Raw genomic sequence first — 12,435 nt, forward strand, 5'->3', positions numbered from 1 at the left:
TGCCGTACTCATCTCCGCATCTCCCATAGCACTTTGTAGAGTGCCACGTGATGGGCCTTCCCTACCAATTTACTGATTTATAGCTGTATCACTGTGACCTTTAAAGCTGTCATTTGTTGGTTTTCTTTTCCTGTTAAAAAAAGAAGACGACGAGGGGAGACTGAGATCCAAAGAAACCGCCAGGGGCCATAACGTGGAGCGTCCAACTGAAAGTTTCTCACATTTGGTGTCCTAGAATTGCTGAGTGCATCTCTGATGGCACTTTGCGTTTTGGTCCAAGAAAGAGTCCATCCATGGCAGGGCAGGGGCACAGGGTGCTTTCCTGCCTGGTAAAGCTAATGGTGGTGTTTCAATGTCTCCTCCTTGGGGTCTAGAACAGCCACTCATCCCCATTTTCTTGAGGCGAGTTTGGCTGTTGAAGGTGGCCACGGCCTCTGAAAGTTATTCGCAGACTTAGGGCCATAATGTCATTCAGTGATTGATGCCTGATCCCATGAGGGGTTTTGGTCATTTTTGTGTTTAGGTTGATCCACAGTTATTTACCTGGCTGTTAAGGCTGACAGGATTTCGTGGTTGTCTCCATCCCCAAGGCTACGTGGATGCCCTTCCTGGGAGCACATCTCCAGGGTCCTCTGGGGAATAGTGGAGGTTGGTGTGTATGTCTGTCTGTCTCAGCATGCCTCAGATTATTGCATCCTAATAAAATTCTGATAGCTGGGCCCCATCAATATCTCAAATACATGTGAGGAAACATTAATTTAGAATCAATTTTAGGATGTTTCAGACTGTAAAGTCCTTGTAACTAGATCTCTGGCAAAGATGTAGGAGCACTTTATGGGACTGTAAATTTCACGTTGAACAGTCTGCGTGAAATACACATTTCCCTTACACACAAGCTGTTCTCTCCATATCAATCACAGCCCCTGCAAGTAATGTTTCACAAATATTCTGTAAATCACAGAAAACCCCATGATAATGTGAAATATGACTTTCACTTGTCTGTTAGACAAAGGAATCACACATGCCTCTTTCCCATCAGCACTAACATTTGTTATGGATAATAACACTTTCAATCACAACTATTTTTGGAAAACGGGTTTATTTTAAACCTTCCCTCCCCCACTGAAAACACTCTCCCAAGGACACAGACTGCTACAAACCACAGCCCATTAATCCAACTATGGTATGGGAACTTTTTCTTCCCACTAACTTTCTTTAAAAGTTGTTTTTAAGAGAGTTAGTATAAAAGCCCAAGGTATGAGGTGAAAGGGCAGTTACCTTGGCTGATTGGCATAAGAGGGGGCCTGGTCTCTAAAGACCCCAAACCTCCAACCCTGGATGAAGTGAGGGGTGAGAGAGGCCCAGGTTTTTAGCAAGCACCTTCATCTCAGAGCCGGTCCTTGTAGTTGCTAGCATCAGCAGAGAAGCCGAAGAGCTAACATTTTAGCTCTTAAACGTAAGGCAGACGTTTACTACCTTGATATTCTTAATTCCCTTACAACACAGCTAGATCCTCCCTGTTGGAGCACAGGTCACCAGTCCTAGAGGTGTATTTTAAATGTCACTACATCCCCATATGGATGACAGGCTCACCTCACCTCTTGGATTGCTGCTGGAAAAGCAAAACCCACTGAGTAACCTAGAGGACTTGCATGGTTCTAAATGTTTTTGTCACCTGTCTGTTTTCCCTCCCTCCGTAGCCAACTTCAGGACCGACTGATCATGACTTCCATAAAGGAGCAGGCAGCAATTAGCCGGCTCTTGAGTTTTTTACAAGATTGGGACAATGCTGGCAAAGTCGCAAGGAACCACATCCTCAACAATTTCATTGAAACCAACCAAGGCAAGACTGCCCCTGAACTGGAGCAGGAGTTTTCCCAGGGAGCCAGCTTGTTCCTGGTGCGCTTGACCACCTGGCTGAGACTCACGTATCCTTTGCTGAACAGAAAAAGTATTAGGCAATCTGCAAAAGACAAAGAGGAACGAGGATTGTGGAGGGAGCTCTTCTCTTGATTCTCTCTAAGATTTTACAACAGGACATCTGGTGATCAAAATATCATCCCCAAAGTCAAGAACTCCCTCAACTTCCTATCTTCCCAACCTGTCAGTATATCCTCATTCTCACTCCTAACCACTTTTTGTCCCATCAGAGTTGAAGTGGGTATTCCTTCTGTCTAGGGCTAATCCTCTACCTGTACTGCACTGTTCCTCTCCCATCTCCTTAGGGACTTGGTTCGTTCTCTCAGATAGCCTTCACTTAATGCCTCAGTACCAGCTTTTTCATCAGATTTGTGTATGCTCAAATCTCTTCTACCTTAAAATTTTTAACTAAATCCCTGTCTGTATTCCACCTAGCTCCTGCCTTTCATGATGAAGTTTCTGGAAAAGATTGTTGGCCTTCCCTGTCTCCACTTCCTCACCTTCCTTTTCTCCTCCACCGGCTGCAGTCTGACTTCTGTCCTCTCCTCCACTGATGCAGGTCTTGCCAAGGTTATCAATGATTTTCTGGTTGCAAAACCCAGTGACTACACCTCAGTCCTTATACATGACCTCTCAGTGGCATTTGTCAATCAACCATTCCCACTGCTCAAAACACTCTTCCCTGGGACTGATATACTGTCATATGTCAATTATACCTCAGTAAAGAAAAGAAAGAAAAAAAAGAAGTGCATATAAATCATATCACAAAAAAAACACCACTCTTCCCTTGGTTTCTCTGATACCAATTCTGTTGGTTTTCTCCTTTCTTTCTGTCCCTTCATTCTCTTCTTCAGCCATCCCTTAAATGTTGGTGTTTCTTGGGACTCCATCCGCATCCCTCGTCTGCTCACTCTCACATTCTCCGGGTGCTCTAATCCGTTGTCATGATGTCAACACCACTCCAGTTTAAGGACTCTCAAATATATACCCCTGCCAAAATTTCTCTCTGGAATCTGAGTTCCATACCTATTATGCCAACTACCATCTCTGCTTATATCCCACGGAATGACTCTCACGTTTCTGGCTAGGAAACTAGGTGAATGGGGTGCCATGGTGTAGAAAGAGAATATGAGAATAGGAGTGAGTTTGGGGTAGATGAGTTTGGTTTGGGGTATGTTGTGTTTGAGGTGCCTGTGCTCAGGAGCACAGGCAGACTGGGGCTGAAGACAGATTGGTCACCATCGAAGCACTAGTTTGAGTTATGGGTGGACTTAAGGATAGTCCTGCTCTGTGTGCCCATAGGACTCTATGGATTCATCTCAGACCCTTTTATTATATATTTCTCTTTTTACTTGAATCTCTCCCCTTCTCTATACCTCCTCCTCGTTTGACTAATTCCTGCTCCATTATTCAGGTCTCAGTTCAAACATCACTTTCTCAGGAAGCCCTTTTCTGAGCCCCAGACTAGCTTAGGTTCCCTGTTATATATACTCATAGCACTTCCTCTATCTCGATAGTCATAACATTTTATTGCTATTACCTGCTTAATATCTCTTCCCCCACTGGACTATAAGCTCTCTGAGGGCAGGAATTGCATCTGTTCTACTCATTTCTTTATTTCTAACACCTAGCATAATGCCTGACACATAATGAGTGCTTAATACCTGTCTGTTGAATAAAGCAATGAATGAACCAGAGAGTCTGCAGCTAGGCAGAACTAAAGGCTTAGGGGCCAGCCCGGTGGCGCAGCGGTTAAGTGCGCATGCTCTGCTGCAGCAGCCCAGGGTTTCCAGGTTCGGATCCCAGAAGTGCGCCAACACACCGCTTGTCAGGCCATGCTGTGGCAGCGTCCCATATAAAGTAGAGGAAGATGGGCACAGATGTTAGCCCAGGGCCAGTCTTCCTCAAGAAAAAAGGAGAGGATTGGCATCGGATGTTAGCTCAGGGCTAGTCCTCCTCACAAAAAAAAAAAAAAAAAAAAAAACTAAAGGCTTAAATAAACACAGCTCACTTTCTTACAGTTAAGTCATTGACAAAATTATTAATCAGACTCAGGCCTAGAACACAGGCCAAAGGGAATACCACTGAATATATCTCTAGGTTGATCCAATGTTCTCAGACATTAATGTGCATAAAAGAGGTTTAAAATGCAGATTACCAATCTACTTCCCCACCCCAAGCTTCTGATTTAGTAGATTGAGGGAGGGTCCCTGGACTATTTATTTTTCCTAAGTACCCTGGGTGATTCTGATGCCTGTGGTCCAAAGATGATGCTTTGAGAAACATCAGCACCTATAAATCTGGCTTCGTCCCCATAATTCATGACACTAACCTCACCAAAGTTATCAGCAAACTCTGTCACCCAATTGAAACTACCCTTTTCCTCCTTATCTTTCTTTCTTTTTTTTTTTTTGTCAGGAAGATCAGCCCTGAGCTAACATCCATGCTAATCCTCCTCTTTTTGCTGAGGAAGACCAGCCCTGGGCTAACATCTATTGCCAATCCTCCTCCTTTTTTTCCCCCCCAAAGCCCCAGTAGATAGTTGTATGTCATAGTTGCACATCCTTCTAGTTGCTGTATGTGGGACTCGGCCTTAGCATGGCCGGAGAAGTGGTGCGTCAGTGCACGCCCAGGATCCGAACCCGGGTCACCAGCAGCAGAGCGCGCGCACTTAACCACTAAGCCACAAGGCCGGCCCCCTCCTTATCTTTCTTGACAACATTTTCCATTTGACTAGAGGATGAGGTGGGTGAGCAAGGTCAGGTCCTATCTTACTTAAAACTTTAATATTTTATTCATCATGGATTTTTTTGTATTAATTTTGATATTTTAAAATAATACATTGAAATATTATTTGATTACTGTGGTTTTTGGTGCCCTCTTAAATTTTGCACCTGAAGCAAGTACGTAGCTCACCTCACCCTAGCCCCAGCCCTGCTTGACCACTGCCCATTCTTAAGCTCTCCTCTCTTTCACCTTCTCCCACTGCTGTTTCTTAGTCACTGTTGTAGGATCTTTCCCACCCATCCCTCTGGCCCCATGGCGTAGTGGTTAAGTTTGTGCCCTCTGCTTCAGCGGCCCAGGGGTTCACGGGTTTGGATCCCAGGCGCGGACCTACACACCGCTCATCAAGCCGTGCTGTGATGGCGTCCCACATATAAAGTGGAGGAAGATTGGCACGGATGTTAGCTCAGGGACAATCTTCCTCAAGCAAAAAGAGGAAGATTGGCAACAGATGTTAGCTCAGGGCCAATTTTCCTTGCCAAAAAAAAAGTTAGTGTTTCCCAAAATTCTGTGTTCAGCGCACTTCTTTTTTTACTCAGTCATTGTACTTATTACCCTAGGCATGGTGTCATTCTCCTCCATATCCTACATGCCAATCAGAGGGCCTAACATGCGTGGACACTCAGTCAATGCTTATTGAATGAATGAATGAACCACACTTTTAATATATAGTTGTATGTTCAGTTTCTGCACTTGACATTATTCATAGTTTCCTAACTTTTTGTGGCCTTGTAATACAACAGAGAAAACAGACTGGCAGAAGTGACTCCGCTTCTCCTCCACAGCCCTCCAGTTATGGGGGATTTTGAAGGAAAACAAATCAATATAGCATCATTATGTTTTGCAAAATTGGCTACCACCTTCCACATAAGCCTCAAAGCCCTTTTTTAACCTTAAACTTCCAGAATAGATCAGTAAAACTAAGGATTTATATATTATAATAATAAAATTATTGTTACCATTTATTGAGTCTTTTTATGCTCTAGGCATTGAGCTATGTGATGTATAAATAGTATCTCATTTGAGCCTAATACCAAGCCTAATAGCTGATTGGTATTATCCCATTTTATAGATAAGAAAGATGAGCCTTGAAAAGGCTGAGTAATTTACTAGTAAATGGCAGCGATAAGGCTTGAACCAGGGTCTGTCTGGTCCCAAGCCCATACACTACCCACTCTACTTCAGTGTCTCCCACCTGGTGGACAGTGCAGACCCACAGTTCCACCTCCAACACCATACAAGGAGATAATCTGCATAAACAGCCCCACTCCCTCCATCTGTCTGCAGGCAGGAAAGCCTGACAGTAAGAACTCAGACTCTGAGTTAGACTGCCTAGGTCCAAATCCTGGTTCCATCAGTTAACTTTCGGACCTTGGACAGGTCATTAACCTGTCTGAGATTGTTTCCTTGTGAAGTAAATGGAAATACTATTAGCACCCACTGCAGGGTGTAGTGAGGATTCAATGAGACAATGAAAGCCAAGAAGTTAGCACAGTGCCTGGCACACGATAAATGCTTAGTACTTGTTAGCTCCTGCTGATATTGTGGCAAACTTCTGGAACTAATTGCTAGAAATAATGGACCAGAAATATGTATAGTGGGGGCCCACCTGGTGGCGCAAGCGGTTAAGTGCGAGCGCTCTGCTGCGGCGGCCCGGGGTTCACCGGTTTGGATCCCCGGCGCGCACCGACGCACCGCTTGTCAGGCCATGCTGTGGCGGCGTCCCATATAAAGTGGAGGAAGATGGGCATGGGGTTAGCCCAGGGCCAGTCTTCCTCAGCAAAAAGAGGAGGATTGGCAGATGTTAGCTCAGGGCTGATCTTCCTCACAAAAAAAAAAAAAGAAGAAGAAGAAGAAATATGTATAGTGAGTGGCTATGAAAATGAGACTAACCCAGGACAGAAGAAGGAGAAAGTGACAAAAGTTGGTCAGCCTAGCTGGTAACTGAAGAAAAGAGGAGAAGGCACTAAGGCAGGAATGGGGGCTGGGGTTTTAGGGGAGCAGGGTGGAGGACAATGTAGGAATAGAGAGACTACCATGTGGGCTGATAGGCTGGCTCCCAGCTGTAGTGGCAACAGGCAGAGGAGCCCGGCTCCAGAGCAAACACTGTTTTTGCAGTAAAGAGCCTTTCCTAATGAGCCAATGTCTCTACTTCTATTGGCATCCTGGGAACCAGGGTACAGCAGAGATAATTTGCCTCACGAACCCTCCCCCGCAACAAAGCACCATTACCTCCAACCCATTACATTAGCCTTTCTCAGTCTTGGAAGCTCTCAGTCATCCTCCATGAGCTACAATAATTTCAGCTAATTTCTTAAGTGTTCTAAGAGCCTGTGATGTGTTATGAGCCTAGTAATTGTTGACTAGTGGTTTCTTTTCTGTTGTGGCTTGATTTCATACCTTGTGTCCCAGCTGACACTTGCTCTGGGTGCTTTATTACAATGAAGCTTTTTGCAAAGGCTCACATTAAAAAATAACATTAAATACTGAGGTTGTTTTAAATCAGAGTTTAATATTTCCACCATCTCCTGTTGTTCTTATTAGGAAGACACGCAATTCTTCATAAAGATAGTGACCTCCAGTGTAAAGCTTCGAGCAAGTACAAAATTGAGAATTAATGATGAAGCTGATTGTTTTTAGAGAAGTCTAAAAATGAGGCACAAAGTAATGAACTGTGCTAAGACCCAAGCGTGCAATGGTCATGGCATAGAGAGGCTTGGAAAATTGACCCTCAGCTTTCTCCTTGCACCGTGTATTCATCAGAACCTTCTTGCTCTCTAGGGGCCCTGTCAGAGCCAAGGTGGCCGAACCACCCCAGAAAAGCTTCCTGGAGGACCATGAACATGCCTGCCAGCACCCCCTCTTCTCCCTACTCCATGTGTGTTGCCGCTTCCCCTTCAACCTGGTGGCCCCTCTCAGATAAAGGACACAATTCAGCTGTTGGTCATCCTGGGCCATAGGTGGCATCAGGGATCAGACACAGGATCTGGTCTCTGTGTGGAAAACCACCCTGAAATTCACTCTTTAACTTGTCATACAGCTACATGACTGGCTCATGTTTAGATAAGCTTCTGAGGTCCATTGGCATCTTCTTGTCAGCCGTAAGCAGGTGAGTTCTTTTCTAGAGAGATTCTGGGGTCTCAGTTGCATATGGGGCTCATGATGTCCTTGGCATGCACACCACATGGGACCAGGGCTTCTTGTTCTCAGTGGGTACCTAGTAGCCCTCAGGATGGGCCCAGAGGTAGTGTCAGATGTGGTCCTGCTCTAGCTGCCCCTGCATCCCATGTTCTCCATTGACACTTTACTAGTCAGCACCCTCTTGGTTGTGAATGACAGAAGACCAACTCATATTGGACTAGGAAAAAGGGAAATTTGTTAGCTCACTTAATTGAAAAGCCCAGCGGGTGAAAATCCATATTTCAAACCTGACTAGATCCAGGGGCTCAAAAAATGTCATTAGTACTTGGTCTCTCCTCTCTCTTTTTCTCCATTTTTCAGCTCTGTTCTCTGTATTCATAGGCCTCCCTGTGCTATGGTCCTCAGAAGCTCCATACATGCGTGCTTCCAGCTCAGCCACACCAGAAAGAGAGCATATCTTTCCCAGGGGTTTCCAAGAAAGTCCCGGGTTTTGAGCCTCACTGGACCAACAGAAGTCCCAACATGCCTGGCCCCAACCAATTACTACAGTCAGAAGGATGACATGCCCTGTCACCTGCTCACCCTACCAAAACCACATGGCCCATGAGTAGCAGAGGAGTGATTGCCCAAGGGACAGCTGGGTGCTATTTCAAGAAAGAGAGGAACAGATGCTGGAAAGCCAAACACAAGAAATGTCCATTGTATCTAACTTTTACATTTCCTGCTGGAAGGAAGAATTTCCAAACTATTGTCACTTTACCCATGAACATTTGCTGGATAGGAGGGCAGAGTATGTGAGGAAAGGACCTTGAGATCCCTTAGAAAGTTTAGTGCCAAGGAATTTGACAAATGGCTTATTTCTACTCTTCTATCCCTCTGGACAGTAATCGCTACCTTATAGAATTTCTTGAGGTTGGAGGCGTCCTAACGCTCTTGGAAATACTTGGACTGGAGAAGATCAAGGAGGAGGACAAGAAGGAATCCATCAGGCTACTTCAGGTTATCGCAAACTCTGGCAGGAAGTACAAGGAGCTCATTTGTGAAAGCTATGGTGGGTACTGTGTATGATGAGCGTCAATTCCCATGTCTCCTAGGGGCCTGGGTGAAATGGCGGCAGCCCCCCCACTGCTCTAGGAAAGTGCGTCATGGAACTGGTTGCCCGGGAAGCATTTTGTACAGTGGACTCAATTAGCTCCTGTCCATATCACCACCAGAAGACCCAGATTTATGATTTTCCTGATTGGTCATTTGCTCAAATATTTCCATGGTGGTTTTGGAAATACTTCTCCATTTTAAATGTATCCTCTTTCATGCATCCATTCAACAAAGAGTTATTGAGCCATTGCCAAAAATCCTTTGTGAAATTAAGTGAGTTATGAATAACTCTAGAAATAAAATTGAAATAAAATCATTGAATATGTGTGAATATGTGAATACCTTAGCTAGGTATATGCTAAGGTGCTGAGAATACAAAGATGAATAAAATACAGTCCTTGTCCTCAAATAGCTTACAGTGTGGTGAGAAAGGTAAATAATCCAGTAATTTCAGTATGTTCTCGCAAGTGCTCTGACTGAGGCACATAAAGGAGATGCCATCCCCACGCATCCCTTTTTCAAAGCACTTCCCTCATGTGCTTTCCTCATAGTCCTCTGTCTCCCCATGGCCTCTCTAAGCCTCAGTGTATTTATCCATCAAATGAGACTAACCTCTCCCTCTCAGTAAAGTTTCTGGGATTGAATGAGGTAGTATTTGTCAAAACATTTAGTAAACTGGTGAGCGCTACGCACACACAGATGTTAGTTATCATATAGCATTCAAAAATGCATGTTTTTGGGCCGGCCCCATGGCTTAGCGGTTAAGTGCGCGCGCTCCGCTGCTGGCGGCCCTGGTTCAGATCCCGGGCGCGCACCGATGCACCGCTTCTCCGGCCATGCTGAGGCCGCGTCCCACATACAGCAACTAGAAGGATGTGCAGCTATGACATGCAACTATCTACGGGGGCTTTGGGGGAAAAATAAATAAATAAAATCTTTAAAAAAAAAAAAAAAACAAAAATGCATGTTTTATTTGTGCATTTTGCAGAGCCATTTTAAATTTTAAAACAGATTTGGACAAGCTGACATGCCTAAGTTGAAACAAAATCCTCCAGCCATATAGCTCAAAAGTGAGCAAGACACTGATGCAACGTGAGAACGAGCCTCAATTTTGCTTTGATTGAACAGGCTTGGTGAAATGCATCTTAATCCTATTACCTCATAGTATATAATCTTGAGTGAGGCTTATTTTCTTAAGTCTCTTCCAATTTAGCATTTCTCCTCTTCTTTGCTCAGGTGTACGATCCATAGCAGAATTTTTGGCAAAGTCTAAATCAGAAGAGGCCCAGGAAGAAGTGCAAGTTCTGTTGGATTCTTTGGTCCACGGTAATCCCAAGTACCAGAATCAAGTGCACAAAGGTCTAATAGCTTTGCTGCCCTGTGCGTCCCCAAAAGCTCAGCAGCTGTCCCTGCAGACTCTCAGGACTGCCCAGGTGAGCCCAGGCTGCACGCTCCTGTAGTTCTGATTCAAACACAGTAATCTGGCAATTACCTTCCACAGTGGCACTCCATGCAGGCATGAGACACATGGCACAGCCTCCCACTGCAAGTCTGCCGTTCAATCAGCGCTACTTCCAGAAGGCCGAGGCAGGCCAGAGAGTTCATGTCTCCCAGCAGAGTGATTTGTCCTGTTTACTTAAGGATCAGAAAGATGTTGGCAGGCTTAAAAGTGGTTGAGACAAGCAACAAGGATGATGAAAGGACTGTAGAAAAGATTAAAAGAGTCAATTTGATAGGGAGGGAATCATGGTGCATTTGTAGGCAGCATGTAATTGAAGAGGCCAGATCTCCAGTGCTTGGGAAAGCTCCATTTCTCTTATTGGCTTCCACCTGCCTCTCAGACAGTGCCCTGGATTGCAAGCGAAGTCAGATGTGGGGCATGGTGACCACATAAAGACACCGTGCCTAGGCAGGATGGAAGAGAGGCTCAAAGAGTGATTTTGAGATGACCCATCAAAAGCTCTGAAAACAGCTCCAGGATAGACTGGAGGCAGGGGGACAGCTAAGAGATCAAATAGATGGCAAGACCTGAACTGTGGCAGTGGGAATAGAGGTAAACAGATGGGACAGATGTTCTGGAGACAGAGTGCATGGGATTTGGGGCAGTACAAGAAAAGGAGTCAAAGATGACACCCAGCTTTAGACTCAGACAGCGGGGTGAGCTGTGTGCCACCGAGAGAGAGCAGGAAAAATCTGTTTGATTTGGAAAGAGTTAGGTTTTCACCCAATTTTTTTTTCTTTTCTTTTTTTTTTTTAGTGAGGAAGATTAGCCCTGAGCTAACATTCACTGCCAATCCTCCTCTTTTTGCTGAGGAAGATTGATAAAGATTGGCTAACATCCGTGCCCATCTTTATCTACTTTATATGGGGGACGCCTGCCACAGCATCGCTTGATAAGCGGTGCATAGGTCCGTGCCCAGGATCCGAACCCTCGAACCCTGGGCTGCCGAAGTGGAGCACATGAACCTAACCGCTATACCACCAGGCCAGCCCCTGATCCAATAAACTTGATCAGCCTTGGTGGCTCCCAAGTGCCCATCTGAGGAGCAGGCCAAGCCAGTTGCAGAAGATATAGATAGGTCACTTATGTGAAAAATACTGACTCCTGAGCCTCCCTGCCAAAGGATCTGACAGCTCGCAGGTGGCCTTTGGTAATGCTTTTTCTTTTCAAGCTCCCCAAGTAATTCCAATTCCTAGTTCAACTGAGGAATCCCTGTTCAGGACATCTAGTAGAGATGCCCACTGGACAGTAGAAAATAAAAATCTGAAGCTGCAGAGAAAGACCTGAGATGAGGATGGCAGTTTGGATTTCGTGAGCAGAGAAGTGATAATGGAAACAATGGAAGTAAATAAGATCACCCAGGTAGAATGTGCCAGGTAAGAAGAGAAGGAACATCGCCAACATTTAGGAGATGAACTGAGGAAGAAGGTCCAGCAAAACAGATTTTATTATCATTATTATTTCCAGTTTCCATTTATTAAGTCACCCCTACGTGCCGGGCATTGTGTTAGGGCTTACTTACACTATCTCTTTTAGTCTTCACAAGAGCTGATGGAGGCAGATATTATCATCCCCATTTTAAAGATGATGGATCCAAGATTTAGGGGAGTGTTCAATGACTCATTCAAGGCCACACACTGAGTAAGAGGTATTTACCAAGTGGGCATTTAAATCCAACTCTTTCTAACTCCAAAGTCCTTATTCTTTCCATATACCACTCTGGCTCTTTGAAAAAAAGCCATGAAAGCCATAAAAGGAAAACAGGAAAAAAACAGGGCAGTGCAAATGAAGGGAAAAGTGTTTCCATAAGGACATGATCAGCTGGGTCAAATACAACAGAGAGATTAAGTACGGCTAGAACCGAAAGATGGTCCCAGCAGGAAAAGTTTTGGTGAATTAGGGGACCATCCTATGGCAGGAAAAATTAAATTGGAGCAGCCTGTGAAAGGATGCAAGGAAGCTAAAGAAGTGGCTTCCCCTGGGAAGCTTAGATG

At 44.8% G+C, this 12,435-nt stretch overlaps 1 protein-coding gene across 1 annotated transcript in view; it reads left to right on the forward strand.

Annotated features, from left to right (window-relative positions):
• The first annotated feature begins 216 nt into the window (after positions 1 to 216).
• ARMH1 (armadillo like helical domain containing 1) overlaps positions 217 to 12,435 on the forward strand; it is a 37,860-nt gene continuing 25,641 nt past the window's right edge. Inside the window, exons 1-5 of the mRNA XM_058552210.1 lie at positions 217 to 648; positions 1,701 to 1,928; positions 7,745 to 7,813; positions 8,730 to 8,896; positions 10,177 to 10,373. Of these exons, the coding sequence (XP_058408193.1) occupies positions 1,723 to 1,928; positions 7,745 to 7,813; positions 8,730 to 8,896; positions 10,177 to 10,373 (639 nt within the window). The 5' untranslated portion in view covers positions 217 to 648; positions 1,701 to 1,722. The remainder of the gene's footprint in view (positions 649 to 1,700; positions 1,929 to 7,744; positions 7,814 to 8,729; positions 8,897 to 10,176; positions 10,374 to 12,435) is intronic.

Source organism: Diceros bicornis, chromosome 13, assembly GCF_020826845.1.
Source record: "Diceros bicornis minor isolate mBicDic1 chromosome 13, mDicBic1.mat.cur, whole genome shotgun sequence".
Classification (NCBI taxonomy): Eukaryota; Metazoa; Chordata; class Mammalia; order Perissodactyla; family Rhinocerotidae; genus Diceros; species Diceros bicornis.